At 47.7% G+C, this 21127-nt stretch overlaps 2 protein-coding genes across 10 annotated transcripts in view; one reads left to right on the forward strand and one right to left on the reverse strand.

The window, feature by feature from the left end:
• Positions 1-387: 387 nt before the first annotated feature.
• LOC106574246 (alsin) lies at positions 388-20470 on the reverse strand. 8 transcript variants are annotated; one of them, XM_014149978.2, is made up of 35 exons: positions 20186-20470; positions 19486-19590; positions 19091-19239; positions 17928-18910; positions 17302-17653; positions 15362-15533; positions 15030-15126; positions 14860-14937; positions 13673-13870; positions 13314-13539; positions 12929-13118; positions 12724-12789; positions 11255-11417; positions 11001-11144; positions 10610-10738; positions 10399-10422; positions 9286-9356; positions 8937-9003; positions 8553-8743; positions 8362-8427; positions 8172-8270; positions 7838-8002; positions 7555-7666; positions 7333-7410; positions 7067-7200; positions 6670-6834; positions 6421-6544; positions 5985-6142; positions 5758-5874; positions 5233-5409; positions 4928-4973; positions 4755-4816; positions 4487-4636; positions 2726-2822; positions 388-2539 (listed from the first exon to the last, which is right to left on the reverse strand). In XM_014149978.2, the coding sequence occupies exons 2-35, from the start codon at positions 19503-19505 to the stop codon at positions 2501-2503; spliced, it is 5109 nt and encodes a 1702-aa protein (XP_014005453.2). In that variant the 5' UTR covers positions 19506-19590; positions 20186-20470; the 3' UTR covers positions 388-2500. The 8 variants fall into 8 exon arrangements, with proteins under 8 accessions (XP_014005453.2, XP_014005457.2, XP_014005455.2 ...); XM_014149982.2 differs by lacking the exon at positions 10399-10422 and having other exon boundaries at positions 11013-11144; positions 13368-13539; XM_014149980.2 differs by lacking the exon at positions 19486-19590 and having other exon boundaries at positions 13368-13539; positions 20186-20312.
• The window catches only part of LOC106574248 (cyclin-dependent kinase 15), a 32635-nt gene continuing 31728 nt past the window's right edge, over positions 20221-21127 (forward strand). The window contains exon 1 of one of the 2 annotated variants that reach the window (XM_014149984.2): positions 20221-20351. The gene's annotated coding sequence lies outside the window, so the exon portion shown is untranslated. The other variant, XM_014149985.2, reaches the window with a different exon arrangement.

The raw sequence follows: 21127 nt of genomic DNA on the forward strand, positions 1-21127 counted from the left end.
AAACATTCTATCTGATTGAATCTAAGACTGTCACACAGTCAACTCCTTACTGTGGACTTATCTACCAATGTTTCATCAAACATCAGAAACTGGTTGTTAATGGTGATTTATGAAGTCATTTATTAATCTAAGATTATCTTGCTGCACTGTAAAAAAGGTTTTGGCTTTAGAAAGTTATTTTGTATTGTCATTAATTCACCCTTTGCCTCTTTAGCTTTTTAGAAATGGGAGAAAGCTTAAAGGATTGTCAGCAGCACTACAAATATTTACAAAACAGTCACCTTTGGCCTCTAATCTGACTGTTACAATGAAAGTTTCTAACCCATTAAACCAAACTAACAGGGAACATAGGGTTTACTTTTTAAGGCAAACTTGGACAGCGGCAAATTTCATTTAAAGGGAACTTTGTCAGCTCGCTTTATTGCCATTTCGTTACATTAAGATGTACATTAGACAAAAATGTTGACATCATTCCCCTAAAAAAGACAAAACGTGACATACAGATAGCTCTGTCCAATTGAACACACCTTAACCTGGAAGTACAAGCAGTCACATCTTCCTTCATAGATCATAATGTATGTTATTCAAACACTTGAGATATTTCCTGTCATGCAGCACCTCATGTCATGTGTTTCAGATGTAAACAAATATACAGGTAAATAACCAGTCCTTGCCAAAGGAATTATGAGGGAAAATGGAAGTAAATCTTGGAATGACCATACAAATTACAAACAAGCTGAATAAAGACTTAACCAAATACCAGGTTACAATCAAATTATGTTTAAAATAGCAATTCTTATGTACTGCATGTCCCATCAAACACTCAATTAATAGTTGTAACAAACTATATTCCCCAGATTAATAACTCTGCCCAGATTTGAGATATAAAAAAAAGATTTTTAAAGAACATTGTGCCAATTTGCAACAGGGAAAATTGCTTTTGGTAGACTTCAATGTCACTGTATAACCATCACAATGCCACTACAACATGATCAGCCCCCAACTAGTTGAACAGAGACAGTTTCTTCAGGGTAGTGATTGCCTTGCAGGTAGTAACAAATACTGCATAATACTGTCATAAGTCTGTCTGCATGAAAGGAGCACACCAAACAAATACATTAACAATATTGCTTCCTGGTAATAGCTTCCATCTGATTTGAGGAACCCCAAACATGAATATTACATGAGCTATGTTGCAGGAAGAGATTTATAACAAAAAAGAAACCGTCTTCTACTGTGTGTTACCCATCAAAATGTCAACATTTCATGTAGGTGGCTGAGTGTTCATTAGAATTACAGCTCTGGTGTAGAATAAAGTGACCTGGAAAAAAAAAACATCTTGTAGCATTATAAATACCGTGCAAACAGAGTGGTTATAAATACAAATAACGCAGTAGGAATGGAAATGTTTTAAAAGGCTAGCAGATGAGGTGCACATTAGCTGGCTGTCATTTAACTGCATTACGTGAGAAACAGAGCGTCACCCAACTTCACATCTTCAAAAATCACCTGAATACAGAGCTGTATAGTTCAGATTTTTCCCCAGAATAATGAACACAACAATAACACCAAAACTGTACCGAGTGTGCATTTTACATTTCAACTACAAAACAACTTGAACTGGTGTTGCTCTGAGTGAGTGCTGGCTAGCGCTCCGTACACAGACGCCGATGGCACGGAGGTCAAATCCTTTTCGTGTTTTAAGTGGAATCAACGTGACGTATTGCGTTGGTCCATTAAATAACATGTGCTTTTGAGGGCTGAGGTCCGATGGAAGCAACAGGTGGCCATGTGGCGCGTACTTGTTGCCACCTCATACTGTACATACAGGATGGTGTCTCGTTATTAGACAGGCTCCAAGTTCAGGGTGAGTCTCACTTGGATTTAAACGTTTCAGTTCCTCTTCATAGACTTCCATTTCACTACCAGAGCTGGGCGACAAACGAGGCGGTTATCATCTCTGCCACTACTATAGGGTGAATAGGAAATAGCCAGTCATATTCACAACAGTCCACGATCAAGCTAAAACTCCACCGGCTCGGCGGAGATCACAGTAAGCCCCTACTCCAGACGGCTCAAGAAGCAGGTTCCTTCATTCAGGGGCTAAGGAGTCACAAAGCCTATGGACAGATGAACTGGCCAAACTGCCAAAACAGTTTTACAACACCTTGGGTTTACAGAGGTCAACCTGATCAATCAAGTAGGTGTATGAGCCTGATGACATGGTCACCAAAAGGCAGTGGTTAGAGCGGGGAGCTGTGTAGTGTGTGTGTGTGTTTACGTATGTGTGTGTAAGCGCATGCGTCAGTGTATGTGTGTATGTAAGGGGATCCTGCTACGGGGGAACAGTCAGCAGCCTGTCTGTCAGTCATCCTGACCCTCCTGTGACGACCCTGACACAGCATCACTCAAAACCTCTACAATCCTTGCCCTCTAATTGGCTGACTGCCACTTTACATAGAGCTGCTGCAGTATACAGTACAGAGATTGTTTGTGGTTCTTATGTGGTCTTCTCATGCTGGATCTGATAGTAACACGCCTGACAGACAGAGGGAAATAAAATGAATATATTATACAGATAGTTACAGATTCATTTATTCCCTATGAAGCAGTGTGTTTAAGCGTGCATCAGTCACAATATGTTATGAGTATCTAAATAAGTTGAGTTTGAGTGCATGCATTTGGATGGTATCTGCCATAGAATGTATGCTGTGTGTGTATATACCTTGAGTGTGGTGAACATGATGCCGTGTTCTCCGTGCTGTACACAGGGGTCCATCAGGTCCTCTATCAGACTCACCTCTGACCCCAGGTTCCTGATCCTGAAGAGAAACACAGCCTTGGTTAACCAGACACACACAACCAGTCAAAAGTCTGAACACCTACTCATTCAAGGGTTTTTCTTTATTTGTACTATTTTCTACATTGTAGAATAATAGTGAAGACATCAAAACTATGAAATAACACATATGGAATCATGTAGTAACCAACAAAGTGTTAAACAAATCAAAACATATTTTATATGAGATTCTTCAAAGTAGCCAACCTTTGCCTTGACAGCTTTGCACACTCTTGGCATTCTCTCAACCAGCTTCACCTAGAATGCTTTTCCAACAGTCTTGAAGGACTTCTCACATAAGCTAAGCACTTGTTGGCTGCTTTTCCTTCACTCTGCCCTCCAATTCATCCCAAACCATCTCAATTGGGTTGAGGTTGGGTGATTGTGGAGGCCAGGTCATCTGATGCAGCACTCCATCACTGTCCTTCTTGGTCAAATACCCCACACAGTCTGGAGCTGTGTTTTGGGTCATCGTCCTGTTGAAAAACAAATGATAATCCCACTAAGCCCCAACCAGATGGGATGGCTTATCGCTGCAGAATGCTGTGGTAGCCATGCTGCTTAAGTGTGCCTTGAATTCTAAATCATTCACAGACAATGTCACCTGCAAAGCACCCCGACACCTCCTCCTCCATGCTTCATGGTGGGAACCACATATGTGGAGATCATCCGTTCACCTACTCTGCGTCTCACAAAGACACGACGGTTGGAACCAAATCTCAAATTTGGACTCAGACCAAAGGACAGATTTCCACCGGTCTAATGTCCATTGCTTGTGTTTCTTGGCACAAGCAAGTGTCTTCTTATTGGTATCCTTTAGTAGTGGTTTCTTCTTCAGCAATTCGACCACGAAGGCCTGATTCACACAGTCTCCTCTGAAAAGTTGATATGTGTGTTACTTGAACTCTGTGAAGCATTTATTTGGGCTGAAATATCTGAGGCTGGTAACTCTAATGAACTTGTCCTCTGCAGCAGAAGTAACTCTGGGTCTTCCATTCCTGTGACGGTCCTCATGAGAGCCAATTTCCTCATAGCGTTTGATGGTTTTTGCAACTGCACTTGAAATGTTCGGGATTGACTGACCTTCATGTATTAAAATAATGATGGACTGTCGTTTCTATTTGCTTATTTGAGCTGTTCTTGCCATAATATGGACTTGGTATTGTACCAAATAGGGCTATCTTGTGTACACCAACCCTACCTTGTCACAGCACAACGGATTGGCTCAAACACACTAAGAAGAAAGGATATTCCACAAATGAACTTTTAACAAGGTACATCTGTTAACTGAAATGCATTCCAGGTGACTACCTCATGAAGCTGGTTGAGAGAATGCCAAGCGTGTACAAAACTGTCATCAAGGCGAAGGGTGGCTACTTTGAAGAATCTCAAATATATTTTGATTTGTTTAACACTTTTTTGGTTACTACATGATTCCATGTGTACTATTTCATAGTTTTGATGTCTTCACTATTATTCTACAATGTAGAAAATAGTAAAAATAAAGAAAAACCCTGGAATGAGTAGGTGTCCAAACTTTTGACTGGTACTGTAAATAGATTTGTAGTTCTGATTCTAATAGGATAAAAATCAGATTTCTGCGCATCTCTCAGGAACATAGAGACGTGTGTGTTCTCATCGGCTCACCGGGCACGCAGCACCACGTAGAGGAACACAGGAAACAGGTCGTCCATGGACCACAGGAAGTTATCCTCCAGAGATGACATCACTTCCTTTGTGATCTCCTCGAATGTCAGCTGGATCACCTGCAGCTTGTCGGATGGGGTGAACGTTGTGCTGAAAAAAATAAAATAAAATAAAAATAAATAATTAATACACATCAACCACAATATCATAAAAGTGCATGAGACTCATTCATTCATGACGATATAATACTGCTCTGGATAAAGCGTACCTGATCTGCTGTAAGGTCTCCGTTGCCGAGGCAAAACAGGCGTCTTTTGTACTGGACACAACCTAGAAAGAGGAGAGAGACTGTCAGTAAGGACAATCTAACATGTACTTGATGTAATGTTGTAGTTCACCCACAGGAGGGCAGTGTGATTCAGAATGTGCTTAGTGTCATACCTCGGTCTTCTCCCCCAACACTGGAACTGAAACCGGCCAAAACTTACTGAAATCAAAAAGAGATGAATTTTTCATGCTATAACTACAGTATTTTCCAGGTCAGGAGCGTCAAGTTACATGATCGGGAAAAAATAAATAAAAACTTGGGTCCTTTTCATTTAGCCTCGTAAGACTATCCTGACCTCGCAAGCTTACATTCTGTTTCGCTACACGGATTCAACAGAATGTACGATTGCGAGATCAGAAGGGTCGCAAGAGGCTACTATTCATTCCCAACCTCATTGGTCAGTCCGAGAGAGACTCACTGTTGCACGCCGAGGAAGGCGAGCAGGGCCACGTCTGGCTGTTTGTTGAGGCGGAGGACACACTCCCAGTACACGTCGTCCTCCCTCTCCTTCTCCAGGGCGTACAGGGTGAAGAGAGGGGGGTAGAGACGAGGCAGCAACACCGGCAGGAGCAGAGCGGAGCTACTCACCACACGCCTGGGGAAACCACACATTCAGGGGCTTAAATACTTCATTTTTCTTCTGGAAGGAAACAGTATTTAAAGAACAGTGACATATGCTCTTTTACATAAGACATACTGTAACGTAATCAACTATAGTTTTGTACATAATCCTCCATAGGTAGCTCCCATTGGACCCTCCACTGCAAAACAGATCCATGATATAGACGTGCTCTCAATCAAATAAACAGAACTACATAGAGATGACTTCTAGATAAATATGTAGGCTAAGACAATGGATTCAGTATACGACTGCTGCGTAGCCACACCACTGAAGACTCTCCACTGGCTCCAACCAGGGAGGGTGGATATGCTATGGTCGTACCCAGGTTTGGGGGATTCTAGCTGGGTGTCTGTGCAGTTGGAGTCCTTCTTATCCTGGGGGTCAGAGGATGGTTCAGGGATCGCTCCACCCTCCTCAGGCAGATCTGGAAACAGGAACCTGAACGACACAAAAACATCACACATACAGTACATGGCTTAAACAGGCTAGCCTAGGGTCAAACTGAATGGAAAAATAGTATCTAACCGTTTTAGGCAATATACACACACCTGACGAGCTGGAAGATGCGGGCCAGGTAGGACATGATCTCGTTGACAGCCTGCAGCAGGAGGCGGCGGTTGGCCCCCACCCCCACGTAGGTCATCCTGTAGACAGCCACCAGGGTCTCCATCAGCCTGCCCAGGGGGTGCAGGGGCGTGTCACACGCCTGGGGGGGGGGGGGCACAAAATGGAGGACTGTGAAGGTTAATGTGTGAGTTTCAGGATTTCATATTTTGTGGTGTTAAGTCAGAGGTTAGAACTAAAGAGTAAATCAGTTTGAACAAGGACACCTCAGGACCACAGTTCAGACATCTCTTCATGATTATTAGAAAAACAACTTAACTCATACTGAAGAATATTGCTTGTCAGACACGTTGGTGCGTGGGTCCATTGGCTGAGAGGGACTAGGAGGATTAGTAAGTCACCTGGGGGTCGTTGGCTCACCTTGATGAGGTAACGCCGGATACTGTCATACTTCTCCATGGTAACAGGACCAACATGCTGCTGAGGGATGAACTCCAGACTCTCCAGAGTTCTGTTTTGAGTCCGACTCAGGTTCATCTCCGGGCTGCAACACACATCAATATCACTTAGACTACTGTACTCTGTGTCTGTGTGTGTGTGTGTGTGTGAGAGAGAGAAATAGTGAGTGTGAGGTGGAAGTACTGTGTGTGTGGTCTCTGTTCTCTCTACCTGTCTCTGTGCTGTCTCCTGCTGGTGGTCAGGGCTACAGCGATGTTCTCCCAGGCTCGCTGGTTCTCTCCCTGGCCAGGTGCCTCACAGCCCAGCCTCATCCAACACTCCTCAAACACTACCCTCCACTTCTCCTCCGGACGCACTGCCAGGCGCCCCAGCTTACTGAAGACGCACATACAAGGAATTAATACACTATTTCTATGTTCACATACACTTTCACTGGGTTCATTTCAAAAACTTTTTTTCAAGGCATAGATGCAAAAACATGTCCTGCGGACAGACAGCCTTGCAATTTATTTGTACATATAATATATATATTTTTAAACACTCAAGATCAAAATCTTTGAATATGCTAATCCTCCACCATACTAAAACCAATAGCACAGAGACGTACACAGCGCGGCCCTTGTCCCCGTCTGAGTCGTAGAGGTTGGGCTTGAAGAAGGATCCGGTGACCTTCAGGCCGGAGCCCCACTCCCCGGTGAAGGAGCCCTCAAAGTAGTCCCCATTAGGCATGGTCAGCACACCCTGAGAGATAGGGACAGCAATGTGCTGTATTATACATGTGTCTGCATAAATGTATGTGGCTAAGCGAAAATGTCTACGAGTGCAAGCTGTGTGTGAGAGAGAGTGTTCAGGCGTCGCTCTTCTTTCACTGACCTTTCCGTTGAGAGTCCAGTCCTCCGAGAACTCTCCTTCATATGTGGTGTTGTCCTCAGACAGCAGGACCCCTGTGCCCTGAGACAGCGATAAAAAAATAAAAAAAAAAATAAAAATAAATAAATGGAGAGGTGATTATCTTCCTCTCCTCTAACACCTTGGCACTAACGTGCTAACGTTCAGCTAGCGTCAGGAGGAAGAACCCCACTGCCCAGGACTCACTTGCATCTTGTTGTTGTTGAAGGCTCCCTCGTAGTACAGGCCAAACTGGGTTACTATGACGCCCGTGCCCTGCCGCTGGTCATCCTGCCACATGCCCATGTACTTCTCTCCTCTGACGGAACAACACAGGTCACCACGTAACATCAGCACTTCAGATACACCAATACCCTTTCCACACTATCAATCCAACCCCAACCGTACTGAGCTAGCTGGATGCGTAACCAGGCCAGCTCGGTAGTTTAGTGCGGTAGTATGAAAATGGTGGGCTGGAGCGGTTCGCTACCTGGTGATGTCATCAAACACGCCGTAGCCCGTCTTCTTGTCGTGCACCCATTGGCCGATGAAGACGCTGGGGGAGGAGGAGTTCAGCGTGCCGCTGCGCAGCATCCCGTGACCGTGGCGCATGTTGTCCTGGAACGAGCCCTCGTACAACTCACCTGTAGCATACCTGCATAGACGACAGTCACATTGGTAGGATACACAGCGGAAACCCTACAGCCGATGTACACAGACATGCCTGCAAACTCCAGGTCACGCTTTTAAAATAAGGATGATTTTTAACCTTAAGGGACTTTGTTAAATAACGTTGAACTCCTCACAAAGCCAAACAGACTCACTTGTATGTTCCGATGCCGTGCATCTTCCCTTCTTTCCAGTGGCCTTGATAGTGGTCGTTCAGGTTCAACGTCTTGCTGGGCATAACGTAATCTCCAAAACTATGGCCCATAAACAAACAGCAGAACAATGACAAATGCCTTTATTTCTCACTATGATGATTGGCACATTGATCGATTTACACTGACTGACCCATCCTCCAGTCCGTTCTTGAACGTCCCCGTGTAAATTCTCCCATCAAGCCACTTCACCACACCCCTGGAAACAAGGACACATACACAACAAGTCAGCGCTTTCCTACAACCCCTCAATTGATTGTGACTGTACGGAAGTGGAACCAGAAGCACCAGGTCCTGATTCCCTCCTTCCCCAGCCAGACCCACCTCCCATTGGGCTTGCCGGCCAGCCAGCGGCCCTCGTAGGTGGCCTCCTTCAGACGGCTGTCCTTGTAGAAGGTGTAGGAGGCGGTCCGGGAGATGGGAGGCTCCGCCCTCTGCCCTGCCCCTGAGCCTGACTGCCCCGCCCCACTCATGGCCTGGTCCACCGCCTGGTTGATGGAGCGAAGCCACTTGGCCTGGAGAACACAGGTCAGTTAATAGCCATATTGAAGTGAATTTAATTGAACTGAATGGGTCGTTACACTACCTGTCACCACACGCTCCAAAAACAGAACCCAACTAGGCAGCTTTACAAGAACCTACAAAGACACAACCACTACATACTTGTAACCTGAACAGGTGAGTAGTGAAGCCTGGCTATTGGCCTACCTTCTCCATGGAAGAACAGGCCAACAGGGTGAACGTCTCCTCAGGTGAGACCACCTTCAGTCCATGCCTGGATGGAACACAGCACAGCTGAGGCAGCGTTTCACAAACTCGGTCCTGGGGACCCCAAGGGGTGCAGGTTTTGGTTTTTGCCCTATCACTACACAGCTGATTCAAATTATCAAAGCTTGATGATTAATTGAATCAGCTGTGTAGTGCTTGGGGGGGGGAAAATAAAAAAACGGGAATCCTTTGGGATCCCCAGGACCGAGTTTGGGAAACCCTGAGCTAAGGGGTCAATAACACACCAGTTAAACACTGATTGGGCAGATAGGGTGATTGACAGACTCACAGGCCAGTGTTCTCCTCCGGGATGGGCTCGACCCACAGTGTGGCCAATGGGAAGACGTGGTGGGTGGAGAACTGCAGGAGAGGGAGGGAAGAGAGAGAGAGACATCAGTATGCCGATACACTCAGCTACAGATAGAGTACACTGGTTCAACAGTCAGGGAAGTAGTCAGGGCACGGGCGCTAACACAGTCACATGACCTAGGAGATGCCAATATGCATGGCACACGGAGAGGCGAGGGCGACAGGGCACGAGGCAGGCCGACAGACACAGCACACAAGGTGGAACCGACGGGGACTAAAAACGCTCACTACGTCATCAAAACACAAGAAAACGTTCTCCTGGGATTAAACATAAATCAAAAAGGAACAGAAACTGTTTGAGAGAAGTGAACCTGAGACGGCTGATCCTCACGTGTTGTGTCACATGGTTTCAGAGTAATGATAACTAAGGCTCCAAATAGCAAAAACTAACAAAAAATGGGCCAGAAGGCATCTTAGATAGATAACCAAGACGCACACATTGGGAAGACCCAATAACGTCAGTCTTAACTTCAGATTTGTGTTTATATTGACGTCTGTAAGCAGAGTCAACGTGTTGCTAGGACTACAACCAGGTCATAAAAGTAGGCAATATACTACAGAGAGCCTTAGTTATTAAAAGGTATGAGTTCAGCTTTAAGAACACACAGTATCCTGGAGGCTAGCATCAGAGGGCAGGGGGCACTGGGCTCGGCTGAGGAGAAGCTGCTCACTGTAGAGTGGTGTACAGAACCCGCTACGAGGCTCCTAACGTTCAGGGGCAGCTGTATTAGTTAAAGCCTGAGGGAGAAGGCAGAGAAGGTAAATAACCACCATTGTTTACTGTGAGCTTCAAGAAATCAAGGCTTATTCCAGCCAGGTGTTAGTACACCATAGGTGCATGAAGAAGGTCAGAAAAACAGTCTGTCTGTGTGGGTGTTATTTCAAGCTGTGAAGCCGGTGTTTGTGGTTTAGGACAGGCAGAAGGTGCCTAAAGAGCTGCTACATCAAACCTATGTCCTAAGCCAAGCCCTGGCCACACGGGGACACTGCATTGACTAGGGGGTCAGTACACTGGCTGCTGCTGCATACTTACAAGGCTTTTATAGGGTACCACGCCCTGATAGGACAAAGACAAACACACAACTTGATAGGAGTCAGTCAACACACCAGATATATTCATATCAAATGCTCTGAGGGTGTTAAAAAACGAATAAAAAAATTAAAAAAGTGAATGAAAGAAAGAACGAAGGACATTGGCACCTTTGTAAGAGCCAGCTGTAAGAGCTGTGAGAAGCTGTGTTTACCTGAGCGTGGACGAGTGCATCATTGAAGAGGATGAACCAGTTGACAGAGAACCTTCCAGAGTTCTGTAGCGTCAGGGCCTTGTTACTGCTCTCACAGATCAGCCTCCGGCGGGGCTGACGCAGGGAATCCTAGTACAGGATCACCAGGTCAAATGGGATAAGAGGTTGGTAAAACTGGAGATTTTGGCCTGAATAAAAGCTCTTATACCCATTTCACACTATGGAGCCAAACCAAGCTGTACTGTGCTGGCTTGATTATAAATCCACCATAATTGCTGGAACCATGCTTGAAAGGACAATGTGAAAAGAAAATATCTGAGCGAGCACAGTATGTTGGCATTGGCTCAGTAGTGTGAATCTGGCACTGATTACTGTGGTCAAACCGACTGACCAGGCCACTGACCGTCATCTTGCCAGGGAAGCTCTTCCAGAAGTGGTACGTGTACTCTGCCTCCTTCCTCCTCCTCTTCAGATGAAGAGCCAGGGCCTCAAACTTAGAGCAGCCATCCTGCAGCTTCTGGTAGTCCACTGAGCTCTAGAGAGAGAGAGAGAGACACACAAGAAAGTGAGAGTATGTATGAAGGTGTGTGAGCGTGCGCGCGTGTGTGTGTGTGTGCACGCCCCGGTCCTCGTTCCTCCACGTACCACCTCGAAGCAGGTTCCCAGTTTGAGCAGCAGCCTGCCATACTCATGAAGGTGTCTCATGGGCAGGTAGAAGAGAGTCACCAACAGGTCACTCAGAGGAATGTTCTCCTCGCTGGACTCTGCCAGCCGCTGCAACAGCTCTGGACACTTCCCAAAGAATTCTCTGAGCAGAGGAACAGAAGATGGTGGAGGGGATGGAGGGAGGAGAGGATGGCGAACAGAGGAGAGATGGAAAAGGAAATAAGAGATTTCCTGTTTTAATTCACCGTTCACCTTACCAGTTAAAAGTATGAGATGGGTAATTCAGTCGCTCTTGGTTGAAGCCTTGATGAAGAAACACATTAGTTTATGATTAAGCAATATGGCACCTCGGGGGTTTGTGGTATATGGCCAATATACCACGGCTAAGGGCTGTTCTTATGCATGACGCAACACGGAGTCCCTGGATACAGCCCTTAGCCGTGGTATATTGGCCATATACCACAAACCCCCGAGGTGCCTTATTGCTATTATAAACTGGTTATCAATGTAATTACAACCGTATAAAAAAAATGTTTTGTCATATCCGTGGTATTGTCAGCAAATCAGCATTAAGGACTCAAACCACCCGTTTCATAATTAAAAACAATCCATAAGAATTAATCCTTTGACTTTTCCCTTTCCAATTAAAGCTGCATGAGCTTCCTGAGTCTCTTCTTGAGTCTCGAGGCATCAAACAGCTGTCCTCTGACACAGGCCTAGGTCAATGTTAAGGATAATGAGCACACAGGCCTAGGTCAATGTTAAGGATAATGAGCACACAGGCCTAGGTCAATGTTAAGGATAATGAGCACACACGCCTAGGTCAATGTTAAGGATAATGAGCTCACAGGCCTAGGTCAATGTTAAGGATAATGAGCTCACAGGCCTAGGTCAATGTTAAGGATAATGAGCTCACAGGCCTAGGTCAATGTTAAGGATAATGAGCACACAGGCCTAGGTCAATGTTAAGGATAATGAGCACACAGGCCTAGGTCAATGTTAAGGATAATGAGCTCACAGGCCTAGGTCAATGTTAAGGATAATGAGCTCACAGGCCTAGGTCAATGTTAAGGATAATGAGCTCACAGGCCTAGGTCAATGTTAAGGATAATGAGCACACAGGCCTAGGTCAATGTTAAGGATAATGAGCACACAGGCCTAGGTCAATGTTAAGGATAATGAGCTCACAGGCCTAGGTCAATGTTAAGGATAATGAGCTCACAGGCCTAGGTCAATGTTAAGGATAATGAGCTCACAGGCCTAGGTCAATGTTAAGGATAATGAACACACAGGCCTAGGTCAATGTTAAGGATAATGAGCTCACAGGCCTAGGTCAATGTTAAGGATAATGAACATATAGTATAACGGGCACGCAAATGGTAAGGATAATAAGCTAGGGCTGCTAGATGTCCTTGTGTGTGTGTGTGTGTGTGTGTGTGTATACTCACAGCGAGGGCTTGGCCAGAGCCTGGAAGCCCCCCATCACCAGGAAGTTACCCACAGAGCAGCAGTACCTGGCAGGGTGCGATGAGGAGGGGGAAGGAACGGAAAGAGAGGAGAGGTCATTATACACACAGAACTGCATGTAAACAACCTATTAAAAACCAGTGGGAGTGTCAGACATTGTGCGTTTGTGTACACAACTGTACATACTCATTGTACGTGTCCAGGAAGATGCTGGCATGCTCCAGCATAACCAGGTTTTTAAACTCCCGGCGGCGGCGCAGGTTGGCGGTGAGGGAGGCAGAGTGCTGGCCAGTCAGGTGACAGAGGCGGCTATAACACCTCGCCAGGCTCCGTAGCAGCACTGTGGACGCCGGGCCTAGAGCCGTACTCAACGACTCTGAGGGATAGACGGAGAACACGCCACACACACACACACACACACGTTAACAAAGACTATGTGAAAGAACACACACATCCAACAGAAACCAACCTAATACTTACTAACTTACTCTAGTCCAGCACACGGTTAACCAAAAGTTACAGGTCTGTACAGATAATAACAAAAAAAATCATCCTTCTCCCTCTCCCTAACCTCTGACCCACGGCCTCTGTCCAGCGGAGCTGTAGCAGCAGCGGTAGTTCTCACCCAGGTCCAACAGAGGGCGCAGTATGTGGTTCTTCACAGAGCTCAGCTTGCAGTAGAACTTCCTCTCGGCACTAGCCAGCTCGTGGAGGCTGGCGATGAAACCCATGACGTTGCGGTCGGCTAGCGCCACGCAGCTCTGGCCCCCCGCAAACACGCCGCTCACGTAGCCCAACTAAAACACGGATACACAAACACCACCGTCAGGCCAAACGTCAGTTGAAATCACGAAGCAGATGCAGACTACACTAAAAACGGAACACAGCAAGAGTTCACTACAGTGTATGTGTGTGTGACCCACTACTCACGTTCATGCAGAAGGGGAGCAGCACTGGTTGCTGGGTGTAGCTGTACCCCTCTGTCTGGTCCTGGGGTGCGTCCTGCACCCCCTCTCTGACCTGCTGTCCGCTATAGTAAAGGATGGGCTGGTAGCAGTCCCCATCGGCCAGGAGGAGGGTGTGCTGCGCCCCCGCACCCACGTCCCATACACGGATCCCCTCAGACAGCTACCGGGTCACACCAGGGACAAACAGAGCAGATCAGATCACTGTACATACAGCCTTTTGTGTTGCGCTAGGCTTCTACAACTCTGTGGCCTTGTGGTTAGAGTGTCCACCCCGAGATTGGAAGGTTGGGAGCTCGATCCCCGGCCGAGTCATACCAAAGACTGTAAAAATGGGACCTGACGCGTCTCTGTTTGCCAATCAGCATTAAGGAGATAGATTGGAGGGAAGGCCCTGCGATAGACTAGTGTCCTGTCCAGGGGGTGTATTTGTACATCAAGCTGCCTCATGCTACAGATAAAGGAGATATGAACAGCTGCATCTCGCACACGCCAAGGCTACTCACGCTTATACAAACAGTCCTGCACAAATGCAATAGCTATATATATGTCCTATGATTTGCAATCACTAAGCAGTGGAGGGTGCTTTCCATTGAGACTTAGCCCCACACCAGGGTGTCGCCTGTGTTTTATGTTAAGGTAGTCTTATTGTTTCCATCAGGAGACTTGTGGCGAGCAGAATCAACAACCTCCGCGTCATTCAAGACCGTTGCTTCGTGAGAAGGTGTTCAAGTTCACAGTTAGTTAAATTAAAATCTGAAAAGACCCCAGGGCCTTGCCTTGGCTCCAAGTCAGAGCAGGGCCGCTGGAGCCATGGCCCAGTGAGACGCGGGAGCCGGCGAGCGTAGATGGAAACAGAAAAGTCTCAGCCTTTCGGGGTAAAACACTGGGATAAATCCCCAGTGGAAATGTGGCGTTATTGTTCTATGACGGAGAGTGCTTTAATTGCTGTTGCAGAGTTTATTCACATGGGTATGTATATAGGTTAGCAGTGTTTCTCCTAAGATTGTTTTCAGCAGCGGTGGCAAAGGTAGCCAAAGAACACCCTTCACATGCATTGCCCAGCGGTGGGGCGTCGCTGCTGAATGAATAAAGGAAGTAAAGACTACTGTATGGGCACCATTTTCCTCAAATAAAGAAACACACTCTTACCTTGGCAAGGCGAGGGATAGTAGTAGGAGACGCCATGTGTCCCAGCTGGCCAGAGCTGTTACTACCCCAGGAGAAGACCTTGAACACACACAAACACACAAATGTTCACACAGTTGGGAGGAATCCCTCAGACTCAGATTATCATGAGGAGTGATAATGTAGTTCCTGACCTGGGACTGTGCAGTCAGGGCCAGGGAATGATGTGCCCCAGCTGCCACAAGCACCACCTCCTTACTGCTCAGACACTTGATGCACAGTGGCTGCAACCTGCAGGTCAGAAACACCTCTCAGTCAACAACCAGGGCCAAAGCATTTCAGAGTAGGAGTGCTGATCTAGGATCAGGTCCAACCTGTCCATGTAATCTTATTTATCTCAAAGGCCAAAGAGATCCTAGATCAGATTCAGCGCTCATACTCTGATGCTTTACTGGTCTACACAACCGTCAATCATCATGGTTCTCATCCCCCAGCCCTCAGTGATTGGTGTAGAGTGGACACTGACCTGGGGAGGTTGTCCCCGTGGCCTAGCTGGCCCTCCTCGCCCCGCCCCCAGCTCCACACCTCGGTCTGCAGGGAGGGGAGCAGCTCCCCCGCCTCTGGGAGCCCTCCCACAGGGGTGAGGGGCACCGCTCGCACCCGGGGCCGGCTGGTCCTCCGCAGCAACCTGGGGGACACTACAGACGGAGACAGACCGATATGTTTCTTAAAATGGTAAATTTTCTACGCTTCCTCTCAAACCATGTTCAGTTACGGCGGTCAACTGCAGCTAATGTTACGGATGAGGTCCTCTCTGTTCCACGGGTGAGTGTAAACAACTGTAAAGAAATGCTCAGGATGACTGGTTTAGTCATGGAGTGATCATCTACTCTGGAAATACAAAACATTTCTAAAATAACCCAGAAACGCAGCCCTCACAGCATCCTCCAGACGACGAGGCATTGAGACCCGCCGGAGCCACTACCACAGTAAGCGTATGGGAGGGAGTGTTAATGAGGACAGACAGACCGAGACGTCACTGGGGAGGCGTGGGTTGGTTGCTCCCACAGGGGGAGCCATCTGCCAGCCCACAGGGGGAGCCACCTGCCAGCCCACAGGGGGAGCCACCTGCCAGCCCACAGGGGGAGCCATCTGCCAGCCCACAGGGGGAGCCATCTGCCAGCCCACAGGGGGAGCCACCTGCCAGCCCACAGGGGGAGCCATCTGCCAGCCCACAGGGGGAGCCATCTGCCAGCCCACAGGGGGAGCCATCTGCCAGCCCACAGGGGGAGCCACCTGCCAGCCCACAGGGGGAGCCACCTGCCAGCCCACAGGGGGAGCCACCTGCCAGCCCACAGGGGGAGCCACCTGCCAGCCCACAGGGGGAGCCACCTGCCAGCCCACAGGGGGAGCCACCTGCCAGCCCACAGGGGGAGCCACCTGCCAGCCCACAGGGGGAGCCACCTGCCAGCCCACAGGGGGAGCCACCTGCCAGCCCACAGGGGGAGCCACCTGCCAGCCCACAGGGGGAGCCACCTGCCAGCCCACAGGGGGAGCCACCTGCCAGCCCACAGGGGGAGCCACCAAGAGAGGGGAGCGGTGAGCTGTCTGTCCCCTTCTTGGCTGCAGCAGGGAGCTAATAATAATAATAATAATCATTTGGTGGGTGTTTTCATTTGTCCCGTTTCACAGGACATGTACAAGCGTGTATTATACCCATGTGTCATATTCGTTTCTTGCATATCCCAAATCCCCATAAGACACCCTCGGAGAGCTAGGGACAAATCCTACTGTTCAGCTGTCACCCTACCAAAGTGACAATAGAAGATTACTCCGTTACTGCAGGCCCTACCACTGTGACTGTTTCTCAAGAGATTATCAGGCCATCTTGTCCTCTCCACCCCCCCTCCCCCTCACTCTCGCACACAAAGATACATCTTTTTCACACTGACTTCCTCAGTTCTCCTTCCCTCACGGACTCTCGCTCCCTTCTTCTCGGTCTTATTCTCTCACCCTCCCCTCTCCTTCCTTCCCTCCCTTCTGGTTAAGTCCTCACATTAATATGGCCTCACATTCCTCTATGGCTGACAGCTTTAATCTCAGAACAAAAACCACCGTTCACTGACTGTAACCCACATAACGTTACACACACACACACACACACACACACACACACACACACACACACACACACACACACACACACACACACACACACACACACACACACACACACACACACACACACACACACACACACACACACACACACACACACACACACACACACACGGTGAGCCTTCACAGCAATCCCAAACATACTGTATAGTACTGTAGTTCAGATGGACGATATGTTCGCAGGCTGGATGAGTGGGGACACACACGCATACTTACACATCAGAGTATAGGAGGAAGATAAGGATAAGAGGCGATGAGCAGAGGATAAGAGACGAACAGCGTATCTACCCTGAGAGAGGAGTCCAGGCAGAGAGAGACGTCGACTCAGGCCCTCGGCTTCCTCCTCACGGATGTCCCCGGTGCTGCAGCTCTTCTTCCCCTGCATGGACTCCTCCAGACGCACCCGCTCCTCCGCAGGGCCCCCTGGCACCCCACCGGGTACTCCTGCTACACCCCCAACCCCAGGGTAGTAGTAGTTAATCATCTTCTTCAGGGACAGAGCCTCGTAGGTGGAGACCACTCTCTCGCCCACGGCGGAGGCACAGGATGAGACCAGGCTGTTGAGGGCAGAGCTGGTGGTCACTGGCATGACCCCGGGGATGAGGTCAGAGGTCAGAAGGTCAAGGCTATCTGCTGGGGGCTGAAACAAACACAGGGTCCATTAGGCAACACACAAAAGAAAACTGACAGAAACAGGAAGACTTCCTGGACCTATAAGAAAAGCACATTTTAGTTTTCCTTAGCGAAAATGTTTTACCTTTGCGTGCCTTAATGAACACGACCCAGGAAACACAGCGTGACAGCTCATTGTCACTTTTCAAAGACCTCAAACTACAAGAAATTCTGTTTGTCACCCACCAAATGTGCAAAAATGGGTAGCTTTAGGCTTAAAGCAACAACTCATTATTACTAACCTGAAAACTTGCTCCTGCTATGGTCATCTTGGCAGTCTCATCAGCCAAAGAGGTGTCAGACAGTTTGAGATATTCTTTCACTGCCTGATCATCAGGGTTGGGGGAATTCCGAGACCCTGCACCTCCAACAGCTTGATCGGAGTCTGTCCCAGCAGCAGCGATGTCAGAGTCTGTGGTGGTTAAGACTTCCCCATTCTGTGCCACTGCCCTCCCACTCTCATAGTCTGTATGTTCTGTTATGGAGGGGTGGGGACCTGGCGCTGATGCCGAGGTATGAGAAGAGAGGAGGGGCTCTGAAGGGGAGCTCTGAAGCCCTAGTGGAGGGGACCTTCCAGGCCCCAGCCTGGCCTCTCCCTCAGCCAGCAACTCCACCCCTAGGGGGCAGTAATGACTATCTGAGATAATGACGTGGTCCTCCTTGTCCGTCATGGTGTAGAGCAGCTGGTGGCACTGGCCACACTTGTCTGGCAGGGTGCGCCGGGACTCCTGAGGGGGTAGGCAACGCACCAAGGCAAGGCTGTGGAAGGCCCCACAGGCCACCTGAAGGACATGTCTGCCCACCAGGTGCTCCACCTTTTGGGGCTTCCAAACGGGGAAGATGGTGGTGACCAGGCCCAGCTGGCAGCCGCTGCCCCAGGCCCACACCTCGTGCTGGGCAGAGAGAGCAAGGGAGTGCTGCTCCCCGCAGGCCAGCTCCAGGACACGGATGGTATGGGGGGGGCTGGTGTCGAGGTCCAGGACAGCCACTGGAGTAGGGTTGGGGACTACAGTGAGGCTGGACAGGCCACACTGGCCGAAGGAGTTCTCCCCCCACATGTGGACCCCGCCGTCCTCGGTAAGCGCCCCGCTATGGAAGCTGCCCGCTGCCACGGCGACCACGCGCTGGCCACTGAGAGCGCTCTCTAGGACAGGCTTCAGGGGGCCCGCCTCCGACACCTGGCTCTGTTTCCATGGGAACTCACCGAAGCTATACACCTGCCCGCCTAAATACATCACAACATTCCAGTCATTAGACAAAAGGATCTGTTAGAAATGATTGCCAGTAGTATGTGTACATCAGTAAACAAACCCAATGCAAAATATATGTATATTTTAATTATAGATCAAGCAGGCTAATCATAAATGTGTTGCAATTATATCAAAGGCTGTCCATTGACTCTCACCCTCCACCAGTAGAATCCCATGGCGTGTCCCCAGGGCAGCCTGCAGCACAGGCCTGGACAGGAGCACTCTCTCTGGGGTGACACTATAGGAGTAGCCCTTCCAGGTGTGGAGCGACCCTCGCTCCCCTGAACTGTCCTCCTTACCAGAGCTGGAGAATACATACAGAAGTAGACAGTCAGTCAGACACAAGTCATGTCTCAAGGATTCTGAACAACCACACTGACAAAGCATACATTGTTTTTGAATTACCAAGACAAAACATGCCCTGGAACAGAAGCTATAGTAGCTAGCTAGAGAAACAACAAGAGCTTTGGTGAGGGCATAGAATATTATGAGTTGTCATACGATGATCACATAACATTTATTGACAACACCCGACCTAGGGGCAACACACCTTTTTCTCTGGGACTCCATCACTGAGATTTATCCATGGCAATGCTGATGCATAGACTGGTGAAATTCAACTTGAAAAACTCCAAATCCGTTTCTAAATTCAGCCCTGTATCGAATACGGTAAACAACATTGGACACAAGACAACTTACAAAAATGACTACCTAATGGTAACACTGCCTAATTGAATTGCATGCAGACCCTACAGGTAGCTTCAAAATAACCAGCACGAGTGACAGTACGCGAGAGCTTGTGTTGTTGACAGGAGAGAGAGAGAGAGAGAGAGAGAGAGAGAGAGAGAGAGAGAGAGATTTTCTTTTCACGGTTTACATGGCTAGCTGTCAATCATGTTGGAGTGACGTAAACTAGCTAACACTGACCCCCCCTGTTTGAGTTGCCAGCTAACTAACGTTAGCTAGACACTGTTAGCTATTTATTTGATGAAATACCATTTTCAGTCCATTAGCTAATGCGTTAGCTTGAAATGACGCAACTAGCTTGGAGGATTACGTCATGCCATAATTACTAGATGCCTACCAAAGCCTCTGACAGTCTCATTACTGTATTGACTTTTTTATAGTCTCCGTATAACTAACGTTAAATAGCAACTCCGAGCTGACATGCATCCTTCCACTTGCTCCTTGTACTGTAGCTACTGACCATGTATTATGTACAATCTGAGATACAATTGTCTTTCACTTACCGGTCCCCTGACCATGTCCATTTCCATTTCCATTTCTTCATAAACCTGTGAAATGTACAGCGACTGAGTCATGCAAGGGATTAGCTGGGTAGCTAATTGCTATGCTTTTTATTTTCGCTTTGTCGTTGTGACCACAAGTTGAACGGAAGCCGAGATGCCACAAAGCGTGCGTATTTTCTTGCCTTTAAAAAAAATATATTACATCGATTCTGTCAAGTAGCTTAGCTTTGTTAGCTATCTATTTTGAAATACACCAGATATGGAATTCTGCTGTTTTACACTGTGATTTCCTATTTGATGAATGTGTGTCAATGTCAAGGTGAAAAACGGGTGCAGGTACAAGGTGCAGGTAGGTGATAAATCATTGTCGGGGAAGTTTTTTTTTCAATTTGTACATTTTGGAAAAATATAGCTGCGAGCAGCAATGATCGGGGTCCACAGGATGAGAAAGGACAATATCAGTTGGATAACAAAGCAAGCGCTCTATCATGTAGGAACTATCTTTCTTTATCTGCAATCAGTGAAAACATTATGATAAGTATTTTTAGCTTTAGAATATGTGCTAACTTGCATCTATAGGTACAGTGCAGCCATATTTGAATGACTCTAAATACAAAATCTGGAGTAACTCTGACATACAGTGGGAAGAAAAAGTATGTGAACCCTTTAGAATTACCTGGATTTCTGCATAAATTGGTCATAACATTTTAACTGATCTTCATCTAAGTTACAACAATAGACAAACACAGTCTGCTGTTGTTGTCCTGTTGCATCACCTAACCTTACATTCTCCTGCAAAATGTCTTGATAAACTTGGGAATTCATTTTTCCGTCGATGATAGCAAGCTGTCCAGGCCCTGAGGCAGCAAAGCAGCCCCAAACCATGATGCTCCCTCCACCATAGTTTACAGTTGGGATGAGGTTTTGATGTTGGTGTGCTGT

Source organism: Salmo salar, chromosome ssa16 (genome assembly GCF_905237065.1).
Source record: "Salmo salar chromosome ssa16, Ssal_v3.1, whole genome shotgun sequence".
Classification (NCBI taxonomy): domain Eukaryota; kingdom Metazoa; phylum Chordata; class Actinopteri; order Salmoniformes; family Salmonidae; genus Salmo; species Salmo salar.